This window comes from Miniopterus schreibersii, assembly GCF_964146895.1.
Source record: "Miniopterus schreibersii genome assembly, chromosome: 6".
Taxonomy (NCBI): domain Eukaryota; kingdom Metazoa; phylum Chordata; class Mammalia; order Chiroptera; family Miniopteridae; genus Miniopterus; species Miniopterus schreibersii.
In genome coordinates, this window is record NC_138107.1 from 58,175,965 (window position 1) to 58,202,284 (window position 26,320).

Sequence of the window (26,320 nt, forward strand, 5' to 3'; positions counted from 1 at the left end):
AGCAGTTCACTATTTCCTTAAAGGGCTGAGTTCCATAATTCCTAATGTCATAAAGGTTAACGTGCTGACAGCAGCAACGGTAAAAAAATGGTAAGATATGCACTAGTTTTCACAATACTGGTTACTTCTGACGAGTGGGAGGGGAATTAAATGGCAAAGTATATAAAGAGTGCTTCAACTCCTTCTGTATAATTTTAAGAAATAACTTGAAGCAAATACACTAAAGGCATAATAAATCCAGGTGGATGAATAGTTATTGCAAAACCCCAGATGCTTTTGTGAATGCCTGAAAGACCTTATCAGTCACAGGGCTTATAGGGAAACATTTTTGACTGATCTTTCTTCTAGAATTCTGTAATTTTTATTTCCATGTAATTCCTTGTCTACTTGGTATACAGTGGGGGTTGGCAGAGTCTGTATGAAAGTTACAGGTTCCTTCTCTGTTTATGGATTTCTTCTTTCAATTCAACATTTCCAATTTTGGGGAATCTTTGGTTCAGCTCAAAGATAATGCCTATATCTCAGTTGCCTATAGCTTATACTATTAATTTGAGAGATAAATGACTATAATGAAATGCCAACCTATAGAGGACAAGATGGTAGATCTTCCATTGCATTAAAAAACCCCCACAAAACTATTGTAAATACTCTTTCCTGAAGAAACAGTAAATGGATGTCTTTGAAATTGTAATCAGTATCTTTTACCTCATGTGTCTTCTGATTCTACAGAATTGGGTTATGTCATTTGTCTATGAAAAAAAATTTTGTTATAATAAACAGACAAAAACAATCCAAGTACAATTTTTTAATAAAGATAATTACAAAAGATGGAAAAAAATCAGCTCAGAAAGGCCAATTACTTCTTTAATAGATCAATTTTTGGACATAATAACTCACATCAATTTTAAATACTATCACATAAAGCATGGTGGAGAAAAGAAATTTTGCTTCATAATTAGAAACTCACACTACAACTTGCCAAGAAAAACAAAAACAAAAGCCATTTTGAAAATAAATACAGTCCATGCCAAAGTCGTATAAAATGAAGCCAGAAGTCTTCAAAAAGAAAACACTTTTCTTCCCAATATTTTCTCACTTTTTAATGTTTTCTGAATTTGGAGAGACTTTCAAATTCAAGGGTTGCTGAGCTGTTCTGATTTGGCTCTGTTAAAAGAAGCAACAGGAAATGTTAAAAACGGCACAATCTCAGTTTAAATACACTGATCTATCAGGTCCTGCATGCTCATGCTGAGAAAAATGTAAGCTGATAATACTGCCTTGAGTGTGTCTGGAGTACTGACTACCTTAATCTTTCTACTAGTGGTTTTATAATCTTTTCCAAGTTATTCTATAAAGGCTAGCAAAAAATTACTTGTGGGCAAGCATTTAAATAAGCTTTCTGCCAATAAAAATCTCAATTATGCTTTTAAAAAATCTGTTATGCTAGCTCCATATTTCTTAAATTTACCCATCTCACAACAGTAAAAAATCATGTATACAGAAATAAGTACCATGAAAAACCATTAACTGTCTATATAAAAATGAATAGCAAAAAAGGTCTCGGATAAATTACATAAAAGAATACAAATGATTTATATTGGGTTATGATACTAATGGACTGGTCTTTGTGACTTAAGGCAAGCTACATAAATGACAGATGAGCAGCTAAGCAGATGACATATAAACTGGTTAAGATGGTACATGCTGTCTTATGGGCCAAAAGACTAAAATTCAAAGCATCTCACATAACTTACTGATGATGTTCTCAGGCTCAGTCCAATACATCTCAAAAGAATACATACCCAAGCAAATGTGCTTATTATTTGTATAGTATATAAAAACTACTACATAAGAAATAAAATTTACCCTTTGGTATCTGTTTTTTCACCACTATTATCCTTGGATTTATCTTCTTCCTTAACATCTATAAACAAAAATTAGAAGAGATTAAAACCTATTTTGAAATATAAAATGAAGTCACTTTGAAATATAAAACATGTCATTTTAAAGTATACCTTACTTAAAATCTAAAAAGCTGCCATATTATATATCGCTACTTATGAATTCAGTAACTGAGGAAGCTCTGTGTTAGGTGCTGTGCTAAATGATAGAGGTTCACGGTATCCACACAACAACACAGTCCGTGTCCTTTTGGAAGCTTTGCTTCTGTGGATCACAGTACTGCAGCTGGAATATGTGCTGTGAGGAAGTTAAGCCAAGAGACACGAGCACAGCACTGGGTGATCAGAAAAGGTTATGTGAAGTAGTGACATTTTAAAGTTTCCTGAAGAACAGCTTTTGGGTGAAAATGGGAAGTATCTTGAACAGAGGGAAAACTTAAAAGAACTTTGAGACAAGAAGGAATTAACAGGTTGATGAGAAGAAATGAAAGACCAATATAGACTGGAGTATTGTCAGAAGAGGGGTAATTAGCTAAGATGAGCCCAGAGACACAAGAGAGGCACTATCCTATTGTTTATACCATTAGTGGTGTTTTGTTTTGTTTTTTAATGTTTTTATTGATTTCAGAGAGAGGAAGGGAGAAGGAGAGAGATAGAAGCATCAATGATGAGAGAGTCATTCATTGATCAGCTGCCTCCTATATGCCCCCTGCTGAGGATTGAGCCTGAAACTCCGGCATGTGCCCTGACTGGGAATCAAACCTCGATCTCCTGGATCACAGGTTGATGCTCAACCGCTGAGCCATGCTGGCCAGGCTATAACAATTAGTTTTTAACCCTCATTATAAATACTGAAACGAATATATTAATAAAAATGAAATGGTAGAAGTAACACTATACACTCAAGATTGCTAAAACATAGTGGTCCAAATGTGCTGAATATTTTCTTTAAATAAGCAAATAAACCAAAGTTGTGAGGCAATGATCTAATAATAAAGATACAGGAAATTATAGATGTGTATTGCTGTTAAGCATTCTACATTTCAGGGGGCTGGTCTCAGCTAGAATACAACGTGGCAATATGGACATTAACATTTGTTTTGACTTCTGGCTTAATTTTGGATATGTAAACTTAAAAGTATGAAAACAAGATTGGGGAAGGAAAGAAAAGGAATGCCCTAACGTAGGTTTTAAAAAAGTTTTCTATGCTAATATTTCATCTGTAGGATGAGATATTTAACAATTGCAATGCCTTGTACGAATCTTATTTAAAAAACTTTTAAAAAGCTTTTTAAAAAGTATCAATATCATCAACACAAGTATGAAGGAGGTAAAAACTATGATAAGATTAATCTACTACCAAGCCATTTAGCCAAATCAAAAGGTACTTTCATTTTTAGCTAACATAGCAATGAAAGACAAACACCCTAGTGCACCCAACTTTCTAGTTTGGAAGAAAAAGCAAAGAAAAAAAGATCTGAAAATGAGAAGAAACACCACGAGAAAGGACAGACAAGAAGATCTACTGACAATGAGGAAAAAAAAAATTCCTAGAAAAATCCTACAGCTAAAGCCCAAGTCCTCCTTAGTTCAATCATAGCTAGAATTTCTGGACATCAAACAGTACAGAAGAGCAGAGTGAATCCATCACTGTATCTCTGTAATATACTGAAAGTTAAATTAGAAAATGGTAGAGAACAACAGCCTGTAGAAGAGTAAATCCATGAGTAAAAGAACAGAACTAGATGTGTCAAGATGTGCTAAGAATTCCTAACTGTAGCAACAAAGAAAAAAGAACCCAAGAGCCAGCTTACTTGCATAACTTCAATGGGATAGATACAGGGTAAGAATGCTGGCCCAATGCCTCCGAGTCAGCTTTCCACAGGCTACAGGGTCAAAATTAACATACCAACTAAAACTCATGCCCATCACCATTACTCATACAGGAGTAAGAGGTATCCATTCAGGAAATGCACCAACTGCTGAAAATACAGATATTTAAGGTGTTGCGTTCCCTAGCCATGAGGAGCTCAATCTAGCAGGGAGATTATGTAAAATCCTGTAATGAAGATACTAAATTCGGAGGTAGGTATAAGTGCTCTGAGAACTTGGATAAAAGATAACAGATTCTCATAGCAATTTCAATGCCCTACAGCATCTATTTTCTCAATAAATAAGCTTACAGCATTTTTAAAAGTTAAGGCACCAGAAAGTAGTACCTCCTCCCCAAGCCCTTCCTATCCTTCCTCAGAGTTTTTATGTTTTCTTCAATTTCTGAACAAAGTCTATCTCTGAGCTTTTCCAAAATGATCAAACTGGTCTAAGGATAATGAACTTCTTGTTTTATTCCCAGCAAATAAAGTTCATGGAGTTAAAAATTATCTTGAACTTCAGCTTTGCTCCCAGACTCTATAACCATAACCACTTTGTCTTCTCTCTTACCCGATCTGTCTCATAGTGCAATGTTACCTATGTTAAGCCCACAATGACCAAGAGAAGCTAATAAGGTCTCCTATATTATAAAAGCAAATGTGACTAATAACATTTAGAGAGCTCTCAATAAAAGATAGTTAAGAGCTAAGCACCACTTACATAGGAAAAAAGTCACCAAAGCAGTACCCATACCTCCATTTGTGTAACTGACTCCATCTCAGAAACTGCACTGCAGCTTACTTTTAAAAACTTAATTTTAAAACACATTTACCAAAAAAATAAACCTCACCAGCTTTTTTGTCTTCTGCTTCCTTCTTGTCTTCCTCAATTCTAGCTTTCTTTGCTCCTTTCTTGTGATCGGCCACATTTCTACGGCCCCCTTCTCCTTCATCCTCTGAATCTGAGAATTCTTCATCACAAGCTATCCGCTTGTCTGATGCTCGAACTGATGTAGAAAAATTTTAAATAAAAGTGTTGACAAAAGTAGTCATAGGTTTAATCACTGCAATAGCACACTCTTGTACAAATGTACTAACCAGCCACCACATTTAAAAGTATAGGATAACAGATACTTAATAACTTTAACATTAGAACTGAATGCATGGTTTGCTAAATACTAAAAATTTAGCTTTGATCTCTGAAGAAATAATTCAAACATAAAAAAACATTTGGAGAACCTTAAAAAACTTTGGAGGAAAAAAACTGTTCTTCTAATAGGTGAGGATGATGTCATTACTTAAAAAGTAACCTCTTGATTCAGGGCTGAGAAGGAAAGTAGACAAAATATGTGAGAGTCTATAGCAACAGGATACCATTAGGCTATAATCCTAACAATCGTCTTAAGTGGAACGAGAGGCTGTAGCATCAAACAGAAGGTGCTTCAGGTTATTCAACTCACTCAACTTTAAACAGTTTATTTTTCAATTTATTCCCAAATGTACATAAGTGGGTAGTAGTTTATGGAAACTTTTGATCATATACAGGGGTGGCAAAAGTTGGTTTACAATTGTTTGTGTGGAAAATAATACAGTGATTAATAAATAATAATAAACTTTCACATACTCACAACTGTAGACCTACTTTTGCCAAGCCTTGTATATAGTCAGTCATATAAACTGAAATCACTGACACTCAAATCAGTCTTGGAAACATAAGGAAGTTTTAAACTATGTAAGATTAAAAATGGAAGAGAGACAAAAATAACAGTATACTAATAAAACATGACCCACTGTGTTCTTGGGCAACTAAAACCTTCAGTTTGTAGTAGTGTTTTAATAAACCAGAAAAACGAAACAGAATACACATCAAGGCATTATCTTACTAGAAATCCTCTTGTCTGGATCTTCTCCGTCTTCATCTCCACTGTCTTCATGAACAGCATCTTCTGGAATAGCTTGCATTTGGACGCCAGGTGCATGAGGTAACATGCGTAAATTTTCAAACAAACGCTGTCTAAATTACACACACAAAGTTATTAGACCAAATTCATTTTCTTTCAAGTTCCTTTTAAATGTTAAGAGGAAACAATAAGCAAACCATTTCCTCTTTTATTTAACTTTACCTATGAGTTAAAGTAACAAATTCATTGAGCACTGATACTTTACATATTATGAACCCATTCAATCCCCAAAATTTACAATGAAAGTACTACTTCATCCCCATATTTCATTGGTTAGAAAATATAAATACAAAGGCAAATTAACCTGCCAAATGTCACAGACCTATTGTGTGGAAGAGAGAACACAAACCTAGGCCTGTATACTACAATGTCTATGAAAATACATTTTGTTTCACTTCCATGTAAAACAAGAGTATAAAATTTATAGTGCCCCTTGCAAATTAAAAACTGATTTTAACTGATAGAAAATGAAAATATTATTGAGCCATGAAGCCCATATATTTTCCATTATGTCTAAAAATTAAATCCATAATCTTAAGGTTTCAAATGCTTTTGAAAAAGACAAAGGAAATATCTTATGTATAAAACTAAAATGACTTACAGTATTTGGCCTTCTAAAGGTTCCTAAAACTATACCAAATGTTTATCAAAACAATTCACTGATGTCTTACTTTATCTTTTCCATATATTCTGGAGTGTTCTGGTTTGTCATATTTGAAGGACTAATATGCAGTTTGAAGTCTGGTCCAAAATACTCAAAGTAATCATTATATGGCAATTCTATTAAAAAACAGTGAAATAAAGTTACATATTAAAAGCTCAGTTTTTCACACAAATCCATGCACAAAAATCCAGATTCAACTTGAGAAATATTTCCAAAGAAAATGTTTAAAAGTGAATGCAAAGTGAATAATCAATTGACTATTCCATTTAGATGGTTTTGGAATCTACTGTAATCATCCACCCATCTATTTCTAAATACTGACAGTTTATTCAATAAAGATGTAATAAGAATACTTACCATTGGGAATCTCACAATCAAGGGCAACTGCAGTCTCATATGTCCAACAGCGAGCAACATTACGAATTGTGTATCCACCTCCCCCAAGCATCAGTAATGGTAAATTGAAAGTTTTTACAACTTCTACACATTTAGCATGACCTAAGACAGAGATTTGGGTAACAATAAGTCTGCATTATTACAGCATGAAAAATAAAATTTTAAAAAGATAACATAAACAACAATTTTAATAAACCAAAATGGCTTTTCTAAATATTTTTAAAACAAGTAATATGTAAAAATTTCAAGAAATTTCTAGTCTAAAGCTTTTTTTAAAATCAAAACAGCTTTCACAATGATATATAAAACACAGTAAGACATAACTGGCTATTTTAGCAAGTATCCCCGATAGAAAAGTCAAATATACAACTATATTAAGATTAAAATAGAAATCAAATAACACTGAAACATGCATAATGAAAAGATATCCAACAAAGTTTAACTGTAGGTTATCTTTAGGTAGTAGTATTACAGATAATTTTCTTATTAAGATTAGAAAATTAACACCTATTAAAAACAAGTTCAACAAATTTCTATGTGTAAAATTTGAATATAAAGTAAACCTAATATAAAAACAAAATATCTCCTTTGGATAAATGTCATAATTTAATAATCAATAACAAGTTACCAATAACTTTTCTTAGAATATTATCACTCAGACACAGAAGTCAATCTTCAAAAACAGAAAAAAAGATCCTTCAATTATAGAAGAAAGTCATGTTTGTTAAAGAATATTTGGGGGGGAGGGAAAGGTACAGAGAAATAAACTACGTAAAACTCCATCATCCGAATTTATTTTAAAAAATATTCCCTTTCAATTTTTTCTGAATTAACTTTTTAAAGTTTAGTGATCTTTCTTCTTGTAATTGTATATTGTGACATTCTCATTAAGTATTTTTCAGTAGCTGTATTATCATTCACAATCCAATTTTTATTGCTACTAGAAAAATATAGCTTTCTTGTATTAGATAAAAATTGTTTGGATGTTTTAAAAGATAAGACAGGAAGTTAACTTACAGACTTCCAAGTAAAGACAGCTGGCTAAACAAATTTATTTACTTATATCTCAAAACCCAATAAAAATGACTCTATAGGGAGATTGAGATGGAACACGACAGTAACATTATAAAGGTGGGAAGGAATGAACAAGAGGTAACTGACTTTAGCAGACCTGAGGAATTGGAATAGAGGATAACAGTGGAGAAAGTTTACAATCAAGTTTAAGATGTGAGATTACAAATCTCCTTATATGCTTTATTCAACTGAAATCCTATCAGCCAGTTAAAACACAGACTTATTGTTAAGAGTAAAATGCTGCAGTTTATAAAGCTTTGAGAACTTTCAAAGAGTTAAGAGAGAAAAACTGATTTACTTAAGAGTAAATTAGGTAGATCATTTTTGGAAGATGATATACATTTTGAAGCAACAGATGGTTAGCAACATATATGAAGTTCAACAACATGAAACTACTATTTGACTATTGTTAAACTACCAAGAAAAGGGGCAATTAATTTCATACAGTTCAACATAAAAAGCAGAATAGATTATATCATAATCCTAATGTTGCCTGGTATAGCAGCAAGTATAACATTAAATAAAATAGCCTTTAATATCTGTACTTGGTTATTTAATTCCACTTAGGCCAACAGTCATTCTGGAAAAAGTTCTATTTGAGAATTCTTCACATCTATGAGAGAATTCAAAGCAGAACATCAACTTGTTACCTAAAAATTCGCAAGGAAAACAACTCCAAAATCATGTACCATATATCCATGATGAATTACTATTGAACCATACGTAATAAATTTTAAGAACTCATTAAGTAAAATTTCAGATTTATTCTTATTCCTTTAAAGTTAATTTCATAATGGTCTTTTTGTTTTTAACTCGTCTGGACTTCTATCATATGTTGATTTCAACACTTGATCAAATTTAAGAGTTGAAATCAACATAATCTCCTAATCTCCCACAGAACTTTTCTCAGGAAGCCACTTGAAAATGTGCTCCACCAAAATAAGAGACAAAATTAAGAGGAAGACAAAGGAAACAGCAATCGGGGTAGCCATGCAAGAGAAAGGCAAAAAATAGCTTACTTTCTACCATGTCTAGAAAGGATACTAATCCAAATAGGACCAGATCAAAAGGCTTGTTCCTCAAGAAGGTTAAACTGACAGGATACTTGATGCATCTGAACATAGGAAGCTATTTAGACACTGGTCATTTACTAATACGTAAAGAGAACATTAAGGAAATAAAAAATTGGACAGAAAGAGTAAGTTATAAAATAACGAAAAACTGATAAGCTGAAATGTACTTTTATGTTATTGATGATGCTGTAAACAGTGACTACTATACCAAAGTAGTGACTACTATACCAATGGTAAAACTGGAGATATTAGAAGGGTGTGTGCACACAGGGGATAAAGTGGTGAAAAGGAAGCAAATCCCTCTTCTTTCTAAACAGGAGGTGAATACACAAGGCTAAAATAAAAAATTTAAAGTAGCAAAGTTTGCAGGTTACTTAGAGAAAGTTACACACACCAAAAGAATCAACCAAAAATGCTGAAAATAGTTGCCCTGGTTGAGACTTCAACAAACCCTATAAAACTATTCATGTATGAATATATACATAAATTTGACAAAATGAAAAAGACTTAAGACCTTACTGAAATAAGATTAATTGCAGTTAAACATACATAATTTCCTGGGATCATCACCCTTTAAATTGCTTACCTTTGACTGTCAGATTGAAGCAACCAAGTCTATCACCAGATAGTGAGTCTGCACCACACTGTAATACCACAGCACTAGGTTGATACATCTCCATCACTTTTGAGATAATCTATGTACAAAATAACACATGTTATTCTCTCTAAAAAGATTTTCAAATTCATTTCAAGTTTGAAAATAATACTTACAGGCTTAAATATCTGCCCATATGATTCATCATCTATACCATCTCTCATTGGAAAGTTGACAGCATAGTATTTGCCTTTTCCTGCACCAATATCCTAAAATACAGTGAAATAGAAGTTACAGAATATTTCATAAGACAGATTTTTTTATTAAAATATTTTTAAAAGATTAAAAGAAAACGTAACAAAAACCAATTCTGTATTCATCATGTAGATTGAGAAAGGAATACAGAATAAGAATAAGGGCATATTTTAACATTTATAGACTGCTTATAAAGCTGAAAAGAACCAATTTCAATTAATCTGTAATGATTATTTTGGGGAATTTAACAAACAGTTAAAGGCAATATTAAGTTACAAATTACATTAACCCCCAAAAGTCATCATAAACAGAATATGCAAAAAAAATTTATGAGTAGAACAATAGAAAATATACTCTGAGCCTTTCAAAGAACCCTGCAGAACAACGGTCTCGGTAATGAAGAATCCTTCTTGTGGTTCAAAATCTGGCATGAGTTTACTTATGATGAAAGAAAAGCCCACTTTCTTGAAGTTTTAATAGCTTCAGACTAAAGCATTAAAATCTGTTCTTTAATTGGGCTTGAAATAAATTTTTTTCTACTTGTTGAATAAGTACCACACTAGGCACTTAATACCTCCCAAAAGCAGCAAAGGAGAAAAGTTGATGGCTGGGATCCAGCTATACAGACACATAATATATACATACATACACATTATATATACACACACATATATACTTATTTGTGTATGTAATACATGTATGCGTATATGTATCCCCGAGTGTGTATATATGGATACATACACATATGTATGATATATTTCTAGAAGAGATGGGATAGGAGACATTTCTACAAAACAGTGCTTTAATACCACCAAGGACCAGGGGTGACTGATTCTTATGTGTTTTAAATTATGTCTCAATAAATATGAATCTTTAGGATTATTAACACTTGTACAAGTTCTCCCCTTCTCTCTCATGGAATGATCTTAGCTTAAAACCATAAAAAAAAAAAAAAAAAGAGCTTTATTTTATTCTTCAATATTAAGAGTGATTATGGCCCAACTTTTGATAAAGAATAAAACGAGTGGAATTATACCCACCACAAATTTAATTTAGATCCTTAAAGAAATCTAAATTTTTATAAAAGTAACTAAATACAAACTATACAAATGTAGATACGTATTATGAATCCCTAGACTCCTGCACTAGAAACAGCTGAAATGTTCCCTGAGACTAGGTATATCAGCAGTTATCACTCTGGGCTGGCAACTCGGAGCTGCTGCCCTTGTTGGACCCAGTTTTATCCCTTTCGGTTTCACCATCACAACTATTACTGAAAGAGCATCAACTTGTGGTCAAATAATGAAAAGTCAAACATTTGAAGAATACTTTAAGGCCACACTAAACTTTTGGTTGCTAAATAAACTACAATGACATATCAATTTGAAAAATAACAAAACAGTTTAGAATTAATGTTGAATGTTATGCTAAGATAAATCCCCATATAATCCAGGCAACTTAAAAACAGCTGTTTACATTTCTAAATTAAACTTTAAAATGCTTGTGGTTTGGTTAAAAAACAAAAACAAAAAACTCTAGTGAAGCAAAAAAAACCAGGATTTGACCTGTGGTTTTTACATTCATGAAATACAAGAGTATCAAATGAAAGAAGATAACAGATACATAATACATATAAATGTATTAATATGCAGGCAGACAGGATAAGCTATGGTATTTTCTCTCCCTAAAAGGTATCTGCTACAAATTTCAGAAGTCTAAAAAAGAGATTAAAATTAGGCCTATTAAATCAAGACCAATCATAAAAGGAGGGCAATATAAGAACCTAAAAAAAGACTTAGTCAATTATTTTATTCTAGCAATGTTTCTAATCAATACCAGCGTAGGCTACCAATAAGTAGGTATTGAAGTTTCAAACTGAACATCAAGAAAACTGTTTCTTGCTTTTTCCATGTTCAAAAATATTTATTCAACCAAACAAAATAGTTGAGCAAAAGAAAGTCCTGTAAGTTCTCATTAAATTTTTGCTTATAGCAAGCAAAACTGAATTCTAGTAGATGTTACAGCATATGACGTGACTCAATTCTCCATATAAGTTTCAAATTAGTGACTCAGGAAAAATATTAGTTCAGGTATAGAATTACTAGCCTCCTAGGTTAATCTCATATTTATCCAGACAGAATTCAGTCATACCCTCAAGTCTCCTGTTCCAGGAAAGTATTCCCCATATTTATGGAATGATACAGTCATTACACGATCTGTTGTATAAAAAGCTTCTTCAACACCATCACCGTGATGGATATCAATATCAATATATAAGACTCTCTGATGATACCTGAAAAGAAAGCCGTAACTAAGTTATTTAAAGATTTTAAAATGGAAAAAACCACCAGAGATTCAGAAAACCTATCTTGAGCTCTTATTAAATTCCAGAATGCTTAATCCCTTTCTTACTTTATTTTTAGTCTAAGAGACCATTCATACACCTTAACTTATAACTTGAGCCTCAGGCCTCTAGATCCTTCCTTTAGACCCAATCTAGGGGAAAGTGTACTTGCTGAGAAATCTGTCCTATTCTATGCTTTAAAAACAAGCACACATTTCTATATATTAACAACTTAAGATTATACCATATTTAAGACTGTTACTTTAAAACATCTCTGTAGTAAATATTCAATCTTATAAAATTGGGTTTGGCAAAGTATGAGCCATACTCCAAATTTGGCCAATGGCCTCTTTTTGTATAACCTTTGAGATAAAAATAGTTTTTATATTTTTAAATGATTAAAATATAAAATCAAATGTCTGGCTGGCGTGGCTCAGTGGTTGAGCACTGACCTATGATTCAGGAGATCGCAGTGCAATTCCCAGTCAGGGCACATGCCCAAGTTGTGGGCTTGATCCCCAATGAGGGGCGTGCAGGAAGGAGGCAGCCAATTAATGACTATCTCTCATCACCGATGTTTCTCTCTCTCTCTCTCCCTTTCTCTGAAATCAATACAAATATAATTTTAAAAAAAATCACTTAATAAATAAATAAAATCAAAACAAGAATATTCTGTGCTATGTGACGAATGAATGATACTAAAATTTCAATGTCCAAAAATAAAATGTTACTGAAACATGGCCATGCTCATTTGTTTATGGACTGTCTATGGCTTCTTTCGTGCTTCAACTGCAGAGTTGAGTTGTCATGACAGAAATCATAAGTGGTGCTCTTATCACTTCACAGTGCTGCTTGGAGCACTACAAATCCCAGTAATGCAATTATAATTCAAGTGCATTTTAAGAGCCACATGCATCACAAACAGCCACACCTTATTACCAGTGCATACCCATGTCAATACAAGTAAAAAGGAAAGGGAACTTCAAATGTCATGTGTTTAAGGCACAGTGAAGTGCAGATTATCACTGAATTAGATGGCAGAGCACTGTGTTTATTTTAAAACAATATCACAGCTGTGTTAAAAAAATACAATATAAATTGACATTACCAGACTAAGTATTCATAATATTCTTTTAAAAAAAATTTTTACTGATTGATTCTGAGAGACGGAGGGAGGAAGGGAGGGGAGAGAAAGAGAAATATCAATTTATTGTTCTACCTATTTATGCATTCACTGGTTGATTCTTATATGTGCTCTGACCAGGACTGAACCCAACAACTTTGGTGTATTGGGATAACACTTTAACCAACTGAGCTACCTGGTTAGGGCAAGAATATCCTTAACTCACAGGAAAGTAATATTCAGAAATGTTAGAATAAAAAACACAGTGTCTCATCATAGCAGAATTTCTTCATAAAAATAAAGCTGTGAGAAAAGTTTGAGTGGCTCATAAGCTATTAAGCAACAGTCAATTAAATCACATTTGACTGCACCAATTTAAGAAATGTGTCCAGAGAAGTAAAATTAAACTCGTTTAAGACTATTAGTATGTGAGTAAGAACTGTTGCTTAAAGATGAAAACACAGGAACCAACATCAATAGTGAATTAAAAACAAGGCAGGGATTTCAAGCACTTTTCCTGGGCTCTTCATTAGTCAACAGACACTGCCCAGTAGTTTAAGGAGTCAATACCAAACTTTAAGTAACTGAAAAATCAGCCTCTATAAATAGTATGCATGGAGTAACTACAGGCAACACATTCAAAGGTGAGAAAACACTAATTCACTACAATATGAAGTGAAATTTGCTAAGATGTGTTATGATGGATGATGGCAAAAAAAAAAAAATCTAACTTTGTAACTCCAAATTCCTATGTACCTTTCTAGATCTCTCTCTCAAGCTATAGTCAAGAATATCTACCTTTAAAATTAATTTCTAAGCAACTTAAGGATAATAATATCCGTTTTTAGAGAACAGGGAGCCCCATTCTACAAAAGCTAGGCAGTTATCTACATTTAATTCAGGAAGTAACCAAATTTTCTATAACACAGGTTTGAAATATTTGTCATCAAGTCAAAACTAACAAAATGTTAGAACATAAACTTCCAGGGTCATGTCATTTTTCATTAGTTGAAACTGTAACTCAAATCTAAATTGCCAAACTAGTTCTAATATTTTTTAAAAGGGTACCTTATGGGAGTTTTAGATATTTATATGCATTTCTCATTCTTAATAATCCAAGGGTTAGAATTTCCTATTATTTCTACAGTGGTCTATAATAAATCCATCGAAGATTCACCATTAACTATTTTCAACATGTTTACTTTTGATATTGTTTTAAAAAGCCAGATTTTTGTTTTAATTAAAATACTTTTTCATAGGAAAAATATTAACACAAATTAACTTACTTAAGTAATTCAAGGATGGCAAGCACAATATCATTAACATAACAGAATCCTGATGCTTCCGATTTCTTAGCATGATGTAATCCTCCAGCCCAATTAACAGCCATATCAGTTTGCTGTCGGTTTAACTTCACAGCCCCAGCTAAGAAAAAAGACAGGATAGACTTTTAAAATGTTTAAAATAAAAAATTAGCATAAAGAGACAAAAGCCCTATAGAAAAGAGTATGACATGGGTAAGCCAAGAGTTTAAAATTATAAAAGGCAACAGTCATTCTTTAAGGCTCTCATAGTTAGCAGTTTCTTTTTAGGTAAATAAGTATCTTTCTCCAGCTGTGATCTGATTAAAGAAGAGCATATATGGAAAGTGGTAGTAACAATTGTAGCTAGAGTAACACAATGGCAGCTAGGAGAGGAAGGAAAAAGAAGTCTGTAAGTGAAAATGAAATGGCAATAAGAAACTAAAAAAGAAAAAAGAAAAGTTGGAGTCATTATGATAAAACATGAGGGGGTGCTTTTGCTTTAAACAAATAAACCAAGAGCCTGGCCAGGCGTGGCTCAGCGGTTGAGCATCGACCTAGGATCCAGGCAATTGGGGTTTGATTCCCGGTCAGGGCACATGCCCGGGTTGTGGGCTCGATGCCGAGTTGGGGGCGTGCAGGAGGCAGCCAATCAATGGCTCTCTCATCATCGATGTTTCTATTTCTCTCTCTCCCTCTCCTTTCCTCTCTCTGAAATCAATAAAGATATAAAAAAAACCCAAAAAACAAAAAACAACAACAAATAAACCAAGAGATACATACCAAGTGTAAATCAACTTTAAGTCTGACTGAATCAGGACACTTACCAACTGAGCCACCAGTTGAGAGCTGACAAAATTCAAAGAGTCCATCAAACACCGGACAATCTTCTCCAACATTAACTGTGAAAGATGGGTTTCATTAATTTCAATCCATTCTATGAATTACTATAAGCCTTTCCTACAAATACTTTATTTGATGCAACCATAAAACATACACACATCATGGTAGTAATCTAAAGGTTGCAATTTAAAAATATAATTTATCATTTTATCCAATATAACTAAAGTGTTATATGTGGAACACCACCACCAAATCTTACCAAGATTATTTGTGGACTATCTCTGCTCTATTAACAAGAAATTTATATTTTTATTACATTAAAACAGGGACTTAAATTTTCTAGGCATCTGTCAAATAAACGACAATAAATTAACCAAGATTCTCAAAAATTTAAGTAACTTCAACTGCATCATGATTTACTTTTTAAAAAACTCCTAAGTACACAGCACATCTTAGTGAGTACTAAAAAGATGTAACAGCTGGTTGCCTATGTCCATGGCTAACCGTGACCTTAAAAAATAGTAAGAATTAACTAGGTTCATAATAGTCAAGATATAGAAGGGGCACTTTAAGGCACAAGAAAACAAAACATAAATACACAACACTTCAAGACATATTTAATCCTTAGTTCCTTAGTACTGAGAGAATGAAAGGGACATAGATGTGTGTGTACAACAGATTCTCAGACTCTCCCCACCCCTCAAATTACAGCCTTTTCAATAAGGGTCATTATTTTATATATAGCTTTGTAGACCCTTAATTTACTAGCACCATAATGAATAAATTTTAGTTTCTTACTGCTCAGATATGATCACAAACTTATTACAACTCAGTATTATGTAAGTTTTAAATCAATCTTGTTAATTCATTTGCCTAGGGCTATTCATGGCTTCTTAATCTAAGCCTAAATGTCCATTGAAAAGAGATAATATCTATTCTGTTTACATTATAGCATTTTACTGAATAAAATATACAACAGAAATTCTATCAGGTTCTAAGAGTAAGATTTCTCACAACTACACTTAATTTAGTATTATTGAAACAGTTCATTTAAAAACAATTATCACTGAAGTCCATCAATGAAAACAGTGATGAGAATATAATCCAGTATCAAGCTTTAAAAGACACTGTTCCAATCATTTTAGGATAACATTTTGCATTCCACCTTCAAGCCAACTAATCTGTAATAATATATTTTTATCTATAAAAGAGAACATTATGTAGAAGAAAAGCTTCATTTATATCACAACAAAGGGAAGTAACAGAGCACATGTATTGCACTCCAGATTAACTAAACCACACAAATAGAACACAAGAGGTATATACACCAGACTAAGGACAATCAAAGTATAATAGTCTCAAAGCAGGCGAGTGAGGTCTCCCTAGTAATAGCCATTATCCCAAGGTTAACATGGGACCAAAGAGCAGGGGAACACCGAGGTAGCTCTTTGGCAGTTTGGCAGGCCAATAAGCTTCAGAAGGTTGTTTTTTTAAAAGTAGGTTTAATATTTTTACATTGACATTTTATGTCAATAAATAATTAATATTTTAGATCAGGAAAAATAGAATTATAAAGTCCTAAAAATACTCATTTTTACTTATCAATACTAACATATACTTTTAACATAGAAACGTACATCTCTGCATCTGCTTACTATACTCAGACATGTTATCTGGTCTTATTGAACGTAGAAATTTGATGTACTCATCACTGTGGTATTTCGTCATTTCTTCAGCAGTGGCCTTATGGGGCCTCTGTGGAAAAAAAGAAAAAAGTTAGAATTGTGGAATTACAACTGGTTATATCAAGAGTTATCATACACAAAGTACACAATTTCCCCTAACAGTCCTCTCAAAAGAACTAGGTCTTCCAGAACAAAATAAACTCCAAAGCTAATCTAAATTTACACATGCAGGTTTTAGGAAAATAATCAGTTCGAAAGCTAATTCATACTCCTTTAAAAGCATTAGGACTAACACAAACTATGACTTAATCACTCCTTTTATTTTAGTGGAAATGGGTCAACCCTTATCAATCAAATCCATGTTCATAAACGCTACTTTCTTTTTCCATTATAAACCTGCTCTGCACCTACTGAATTTACCAATGACCTCCCAGAGACTCACTCTCCATTATAAGTCTTTGTTCACAATCTCTCTTCCTTTTCTTTTGCCAACCCAAATTGTCCTTGTTCCGAAGAACTGTTTCATTTGACACACTTCTTCCACAAGGCTTTCTGATTGAAAGTCTTATCCAACTCCTCCACTTCTCTAAATGTCCATATCCAAAGAAAATAACTCACACATATTCCCTAATACTGTTAACTGCTTCCCCAAATAGAATTGTTGTGTCTTGTATCTGTTTATATATAAGCCTATCTTTATCTACAAAAACATTTAAGGCAGTTGTTGTATCTTACGTTATTTTGTACTGTTTGTCCACCAACTGTGTTCCATACAACAATAAATATTTGTAGGATTAACTTTCTCTGTAATTCTTCTGTAACAGTCCCAAATCAATTTTTCAGCAGCACAGACAGATCAACAATTATAGCAGCAAAAAAATTTAGTATGCTAAATAGAGTTGTTCTCCAGAAACGTAAAAATCTGGGGTAGGGGAAACTATTTTTTTAAAACATATATCTTTACTGATTTCAGAGAGAGGAAGGGAGATGGAGAGAGAGAGATAGAAACATCAATGATGAGAGAGTCACTGATTGGCTGCCTCCTGTAAGCCCCTGACTGGGGATCGAGCCCGAAACCCCGGCATGTGCCCTGATCAGGAATCGAATGGTGATCTCCTGGATCCTAGGCCAACACTCAACCGCTGAGCCACGCCCAGCCGGGCTAGGGGAAACTTTCTAAACTGTGTTTAAAAAAGGAGGCTATAGGTCCTATACTTACACTCAGATTTCTCTGAATAAAGCAAAATGAGAAGTTTCCATTTTCTTCTAGACCTTTTCATCTGCTAAATGCCCTCTACCAAGAGGAATAATAATGTTTCACAGTAGTTTTAAAAAAAATCAGTGCTGAGTATTTACCAAAAGGTATACTCACATATATTTCCATTTTTCTATATAAGCCATAATTTAGCAGCAAGTTATGGGTCATGCGGATTCTATGAGGTTTCATAGGATGGCCTTGTCCATAGTAATAATTTCCAATATCACCTAAAACAGAAAAGAGACAAAGTGAACAATACAAATAAGAGAATCTTCATGAGCTATGTAAGTTTATGTATGTTCACCATTAAGAGGCATTTACCACCTGAACAAGATTTAAAATCCTAAATGATGTATTTTATGACTCCATTAATATATTATTTATAGATTAAGACAAGCAAGCTTTTCTGACTTCGTTTAAAAAAATTTCCCATTTAGGATTAACCCAAATGAAATACTCTTAACTCACATAGTTTCTGTTCCTTAAAGTGATACCTGCTTTTAGTATTCGACGGTAAATTCAAATGCTTAAGGTAAATTATCTGGTATGATTTTAAAAGTTTACAGCAAATACGTATTACTTCTTGGATGACTTACTGGTATCCCAGAAATCTCTTACAGTTAGTATTATGGGGACTAAAATGTTTTATACCCATCAGTCTGTAAGGAAAATTTTAGTAACTGAAATGTGGGTCCTAAACAAAAGTTTTTCTGATGATATACTCATGACATTTTCCAAGGTAATTAGGGTATTCTGTCTTATTCTTCACCACTGAAGTTACAATTCCTAGCCTATCTTTTTATAATATCTTAAAACTTATGCATAAGATTTATTTTAAAATAAACACCAAAATCACACGTTCATCTACAAAATTGCAATGAAATCAATACTTTTAGGCAAAGCACTAGTGTTTCTGTAATAAAGTTTTAAGGAAGCCTCTTACATATATAAACTATTTTCCTAATGTAGTGGACATTTTTCACAATAGCCTTTATTAGAAATTACTTTTAGTAGTAATTTTAGTTTTAACTAAAGCCAACTCCAAAATTTTGTTAGCACAGCCAAGCTGATTTTAATGCCTTGAAATCATTTATTTCAACTTGGGTTTATATAATAAATGCTAAGGATAAATGCTGTCATTTACTCACCTTCAGGATCAAAACATCTTTCAAAACTCCTGCCTAAACACACACCTTTTTTTGTTTGTTTAGGGGAAATGGAGAACTCAAAAAACTTGTTTCTCGCTTTTATATATTTGATAATAGTCTAGGATGAATGTTCACTTTTATTAATACACTTGTTTCTAATAACATACTACTTGATTTTATTGATATCACACCTCTAATTTACTTAAGAGTTCATTTTCAAAACAAGCTCTCTTCTGAAAACAATTCATCTATATACATGGTTATAAAGAAAGCCACCTTTCCCAACAACAACGCTAGGACAACAAAGACAAGTAGCAAAGCAGGGCTGGGGGGAGGTGACACCCTCTGTATTTGTCACAATTCAGAGGCTATAAATCCAAGAAACAATTTACCTTCCAAGGAAAGATCTGCTATAAAGCTCTGTCCTACACGGTGGCAGTACATAGAGTTCCTTGAAAGCAGACTGATCTCAATGAATTCTTAGATATGGAAAGCCCACTAGAGTTACAAAACATCATGTATACAAGTTAGTGCAAGGAAGGTATTTCTAAGTTACCATCACCACCAAAGATCATGAGAAGAATAAAGAAACTCTAGTCTTCACATAACTTCCACCTGCCCCTATGTAAGAATTACCGAAATGAAATGTTTCTAACACTATTATATCTTAAGATCAAATACTCCGGTTATGGACATACTGAAAATCCAATGAAAAGCCACCAATAATCTAATAATGGGAAAGACCCCAATAATCTGTATAGGACAGAATCACTTAACTGCTCAATCTAGAAACTTCAAAGTTATTCTTTATTCTGTACCACCATTACTCAGTTCCTACTCTATCAACAAGTTTTATTGGTTTTACTCCCCAAACGTTCCTTAAATGTATGCGTCCATATCTGGCAGCCGAAACCATTACATTTTATGTGGACCAACATGCAATTAATTCTTGCTTTTAGTCTTACATTCTACCACTCTTTATCATCCTTTCTCCACTTCCAAGAGTTCACTCTACTTAAAAACCTTAAAATGCTTTTTGAATCTCTTACCACAAAGTCTTGTGTGGTCTGGCCCTTTACTGCCTAGCCTGGCACCCCATGGCTCCCCCATGTCTTCCTCTTGGCTTCTCTTTGGTTAAGTGCACCAGGTTCTTTCTAACTACCAGGCCAGTGCAGTTTGCAGTGTCTGAAGAATCTGTCCAGCAAGTGAAAGGGGCTTCGAAAGACGTATTTTTCTCTGTATACTTTAAGATCTTCAGTATTATACCCTTTAGATCATTGGAATACTGGTTCCAAGCAGAAAAAACTCTTTTATGGTTCGCCCATTCTCTTCCTTCAGGCCTTACTTTGTCTGATTCTCTATAAAGATATCTTCTCTTACTATCTCACATACAGTCTTTTATTTCCTTCTTAAGACTCAAAAAATGTTTTGCCTACCTCGCACATAGTAGAGATTTTAAGCCCATTTAGTATTTCTGAGCCCAAAACTGACTTCATGGACAAATATAAGCCAACTGTTATTATTAAAACAGAGAAAAGACTTTTTAACCAGTATAAACATCCTTTTACTTGAACTTTTAAATCTGGCCTCATCCATGTTCCAATACTATTATGATTGCTACCTCCTCCCTAGTTCCAGCTGTTTCCTTTAAGGATTTGTCAATAGAAGCATTTAGTTTTGTAAAAGGGAAAGAAATAATTACTAAAACTTTTTTTTTGTGGCAGTGAAAATAGGCCGACTCCTGTGTCACCAGGGGCGGGGGGTAGGTACCAGGTGCTGACCTCTTCTTGCACAATAAACTCGTCAATGTGGAAAGGATAAGGGGTGGACTGAGGTGAACAGGGATATCAGTCTACTTTCACCACAAAACAGACAAAATACCGCTCGTCCTGCCTGTCTGTAACTCAGTGGTTGTTAAGAATTAGAATGCTGTATGAAAGTGCTCTGTGTGTAAAAATACAAGGAATTAAACATGTATTCATCAATAATTTAAAAATCATTTACTTTTTCAAAGTTTACATGGTGGAGGTATAGACAAGCAAAGCACTCTGGCATCACGAAGCTTTTATTGCTGTGGGAAGGAAGACAAGTTAGGCGGCGCAAGTGACAGGAAGAAAAGCAGTGCTGGGGTTAAGGCAATAGGGGAAAGGCTGATGGGAGGAAATCTGAAGGAAGTAAATGGTACAGAGGACCCAAGTACAGGAAAATCTCAGTCTTATTTTAAGAGTTATGTTCAACTATGGTTAAATAATGACGTGTAATTAAGACCACTGGTATTTATGATCTGCTGCTGTAATTCACCCAGCACTCTGATTTATTCCCAGAGAAATTATTACCTATTTTATGAATAATAAAGATTTATACTAGAGCTAAGAACCCAAGCAGTTGTATTAAAGGGTATCTAGCAAAAGACTTTGGCACTATGGTTATAAATGGAAGTCTAAGAAAATTTGTTAATAGTTGGCTGCGAAGTAGAATTCTTATACAGTAATCTGCTATAGTAAACTAGGAGTATATCAGGAGGCATGATCTTGGTTAACTTTTATATTCTGTCTCTGTATAGTGTTGAGTGCTTTTCTCTGAATCACTTTTCTCCATACATTTTAATATACTCTATCAGATGAGGAAAAAATAGAGCACAGACCAGTATGTGCTAAATTATATAAATTATGTATATAGTTGACTCTTGAACAATGGGGGGTGGGTGGATTAGGACATGGAACCCCTCCCATGAGCAGTGGAAAATCCACCTATAACTTCTGACTCCCTCAAAACTCTATAGTACTCCCTTGGTATCTGTAGGAGATTGGTTCCAAGATTTCCCCCACCCCACCATAAACACCCAAATCCCCAAAAGCTCAAGTCCCTTATATAAAATGACATAGAACAATGCATATAGTTGGCCCTCTGTATCCACACAGATTCCCACCTTGGACTGAAAACAGTTTTCATTTAGTGGTTGGTTGAATCCACAGATATGGAGTACCCTCTGTATTTATTGAAAAAAAGTCTGTGTATAAGTGGATCCGTACAGCTCAAATGGCAACTGTATATGTAACCCTATTATATTGTATACATAGTAAAACAGGCACTAAATGTGACTGATATCATGTTTAAGTTAAAACAAAGAATAGCTCACACTTCTAGATAAAGGATTAAAAACATTGTAATCATGGTCTAATACAGCTTGGTTTGCTAATTACATTTAAGTTCAGAAATCATGTCATTTTAAAGCCAGAAGGGAGTTCAGTGACTGAAGAGCTGTATCTTTTTACAGATTATTGATAATCTTGCAGTATATACAACAAAATGGCCAAGTTTTAGAAATATGTGTTTGGAAACTTTGGAGGCATGAGTCAATAGCTATGAGAAATAAGAACAATTCTCTTAACTTTTCCCAAAGGTTAAAGGATACCTCACTCATCAGTGCTTTGAGGTTCACTTGGAACCAGCATTCCAATGATCTACAGGGTATAGTGCTGAAGACCATAAAGTATACAGAGAAAAATACAAATCTTTAGAAGTCCCTTTCACTTGCTAAACAGACATCCTGTCTGTGTCACCAAGAGTGTGTTTAACGGTCCCAGTAAGCCTAAAGGTAGGATTCCTATGGTTACAGAATTTGGTACTCCATTCTTTTTTAAATCTTTCTTCCATTTTCCTCACCAACAGATTAAAAACAGCTAATTTAGGCTGGCAGACTATTCAGGCCACTACCCACTCCCAATCTAATCCATGTTGTACACCTTCTAGTCATAGAATTCTGTGGTGCAGTAGTTGCTTTACTTGCATCCTTTCTTCACAATTAAAAAAAGAAAAACCCCTCCTACTGCTACCTTTATATGTAAGCTAACAAAATATAGTTTTTTGGTGATAAAAATGTAAGCTTTTGGAATTAATTGTGCAAAGCCTAGCATACTATCACATGCTAATAACTAGCACAATACCAATCCAATTTAAGTTTCTGCAAAATATTTTATAAGCTCTTCTCCCCCAAAACCCCAAAGACTATTCCAAATGTCAGCAACTACAAATTCCACTGTAAAAATGAGCCAAGGAGGAACCACAGACCAATCACATATAAGCTAATCAGAAATTTCCAAACATTCAATTATACAGCTGTTGTTGGCGATCAGGTAAAGCAGCTAAATGGTCTACAATAAAGTATTGATTAAATCACAATCATGAGACTTAAATTATTTCCACTCTTCCAATTTACCTATCAAGCGTGCATCCGGCCCTTGGGACCAGTGCTTGCTCCCATTTCCTCAACAAAGACTCAATATAAATGGGTCCAGGAACCAACAGCTGTTCATAAGACTGCTACTTAAGCTTGCCTCCTGGTTCTGCAGTTCAAGCCTGGTGACAAGTTACAAGCAGTTTACTTCTTTACAACCTATCACTGTCAACAGCAACAAACAGGTGCAGGAAGAGCCTTAGCACCAGTTCCTCCAATTTTTTTAGACCATTCTCCTTTAAACTCTGACAAGAACAAATCTCTAAATCTTAGAAACAATACAATTTTAAAAATTAACTTACACACATGGTTATTAACTTTCCAATGTGATGGGGGGGGGAGGATGCCAGGCCAGGGTTTTGCCGGTGACCCCAAATATGCATGAATTCTTAAAGAACAAATATTAAGAAACTTTAATAGTTGATGTAAAATTAAAATGTAATCCCATCTCCACTCCATGGGGGCATAATTTCAAACTAATTTGTATCGCACATATATGCAGTACTCTAAAAAAAAAAGGTTTTTAAAATATGGCTGTTACTATTTAGTACTAGCTACCAAATATCAGACAATTTAGATTTCTTCTGCAAGATTTTAGATTTTCCACAAATGACCCAGGTGGTTATTTTATATAAACAGGCTAATTGAAAAGATACAGTATGCCCATTCTCTTTCTTAATTTTAATGTATCTTTATTGATTTCATTGAGGAAGGGAGAGGGAGAGAGAAACATCAATGGTGAGAGAGTCGTTGATTGGCTGCCTCCTGGACACCCCCCACTGGGGATCCAGCCCTCAACCCAGACATGTGCCCTGACCTGGAATCGTAGGGGGATCTCCTGGATCCTAGGTCGATGCTCAACAGCTGAGCCACGCCCAGCCGGGCCAGTACGCCCATTTTCAAATTACGATTTACTCTGACCTAATCCTCTAAGGTCTTTCCACCTCTATAAGACTTTGTGATTTATAATACACCAAAAGTAGGAAACAGCTTCCAAAATTGAAACCCTCAAATTAAAACCTGAATTTTATAACTTTATGTACCGTGAGCTCAAGCTGACTTGACTATTCAGTACTTCTGCACTACTCAAAGTTTCCCTACACCAGGACTCCCGCCGCCTAGAAACAGCTTCCACGAGCAAGAAGCCGATGCTCTCCTAAACCTCCGGAGCAGGGTGGCATTTCCTGATCGAACAAAGAGCAACAAAGGAGCGGCTGGTAACCGCCCGACCGCGAGGCAAGCCAGGACCCATCGAGTCGCAGCCACAGCACCACCAGCAGCGGCTCCACCTTTCCCTCCCGCCGTCCTGCTTCCCGCGAAGACTGACTCAAATTCGAAAACCTTCATTTTTATTGAGGAAGTGAGCGAAGCCTTTTCATTTGAATGCTGAGAAAGTGGCGCTCGAAGAACCCGCGAACAAAGGAGAGGCGACGGAGTCCACACAACCCAGCGGTGCGAGCGGGTCCCCCCCTCGGGGCCGACCCGGGTGGCGAGGCCGGGGCGAGGCTGGAGGCGGAGGCAGGAGAGGGCGCCGGGGCCGGCCAGAGGCGGGGAGCGGGGAGCGGGGAGCGGGGAGCGGGGAGCCGGGAGCCGGGAGCCGGGAGCAGGAGCGGGGGGGCCAGGGGGCTGAGGGGCGGAGCTCCCGAGGCCCCGGGCTTTGTGTGGAGTCTGGGCCGGGGTAGATGTTTCGACCTCGAGGGCGAGGGCGGGGGCGGGAGACCGGAGCAGGGCACCCCAAACCTCCGCTCCCAGGGCGGCGGGCGGGAGAGACGCCAGGGAGGGCGTTCCCCATCCCAGCACCGCGAAGCCGGGCAGGCCGGCGCCGTCCCGGGGAGGACCGGGAGGGGACCGCGGGGCGTCCCCCGGCTCCGGCTGCGGAGTCCCCCGGGCGGCTCCCGCGAGGCCCCACCGGCCGCGCCGGGTCCGGACGGGTTAAGATGGGCTGAGCGCGGACCCCTCCTCCTCCCGCCCCTCAGCCCGGCGCTCGCCCGCCACGGCGGCCTCGGAGCCCGCGCCCCGGCCCCGCCGGCCCCCACCCGCCGCCCTGCCTCTCACCATCGTAGTAGTAGCAGACTTTCTTTTTGCCGCCTCCCTGACTGTACGCCATGGGCTCCCCGGCCACCGCCGCCTCCCGGCTCCTCCCGCTGCTGCTGCTGCCGCCGCCGCCGCCGCCGCCCCGGCTCCGCGGGGACAGAGAAGGGCTGGGGCGTCGGTGGGGGTGGCCGTCCCGCGGGGAAGGGCCGGCGGAGGGCGGCGAGGAGAGGGCGCCGGCAGGGCTCCGAGCGACGGGGCGGAGGGGCCGAGAGCACCGGGCGGGGGGAGGCAGCGGCGCCGACTCGCAGCGCTGGGGAGGGGGAGGGGTGGCCAAACCACCTCCGGAGGCCGAGGGGAGCTGGGGCGCGCCCACGGCCGCCTCCGCCGGGGGTGAGGAAGGGGCACGCCGAGAGGAAAGAGGCCCCTTCAGCCCTAAGGCGGGGGCCTCCTGGTGATGAGCAGCTTGAAGAAGGCTGGGGCAAGTATAGTCATATTTTAGAGATGGGCAGGCTTTCGCTTTTCTAGTAGGTAGGAAGGAGCGTGCAGCGGGTGGACGT

At 36.1% G+C, this 26,320-nt stretch overlaps 1 protein-coding gene across 1 annotated transcript; it reads right to left on the reverse strand.

The window, feature by feature from the left end:
* Positions 1-790: 790 nt before the first annotated feature.
* On the reverse strand, positions 791-26,076 carry HDAC2 (histone deacetylase 2). The gene is made up of 14 exons (XM_081141091.1): positions 25,785-26,076; positions 18,459-18,571; positions 17,039-17,156; positions 15,386-15,460; positions 14,544-14,682; positions 11,942-12,083; positions 9,712-9,804; positions 9,527-9,635; positions 6,755-6,895; positions 6,405-6,513; positions 5,656-5,786; positions 4,624-4,779; positions 1,867-1,924; positions 791-1,164 (listed from the first exon to the last, which is right to left on the reverse strand). Exons 1-14 carry the CDS (start codon positions 25,834-25,836, stop codon positions 1,134-1,136), a joined length of 1,467 nt encoding a protein of 488 aa, XP_080997217.1. The 5' UTR covers positions 25,837-26,076; the 3' UTR covers positions 791-1,133.
* Between the last annotated feature and the right edge of the window lie 244 nt (positions 26,077-26,320).

Excerpts from the sequence above, each read along its gene's own strand:
- HDAC2 (XM_081141091.1), bottom strand. The coding sequence starts at position 25,836 with ATGGCGTACAGTCAGGGAGGCGGCAAAAAGAAAGTCTGCTACTACTAC. Across the intron at positions 15,461-17,038 it reads TAGTAAGCAGATGCAGAGAT|TTAATGTTGGAGAAGATTGT; the intron begins GTACGTTTCTAT and ends CATCTTTCACAG. Across the intron at positions 14,683-15,385 it reads CTCAACTGGTGGCTCAGTTG|CTGGGGCTGTGAAGTTAAAC; the intron begins GTAAGTGTCCTG and ends CTTTTTTCTTAG.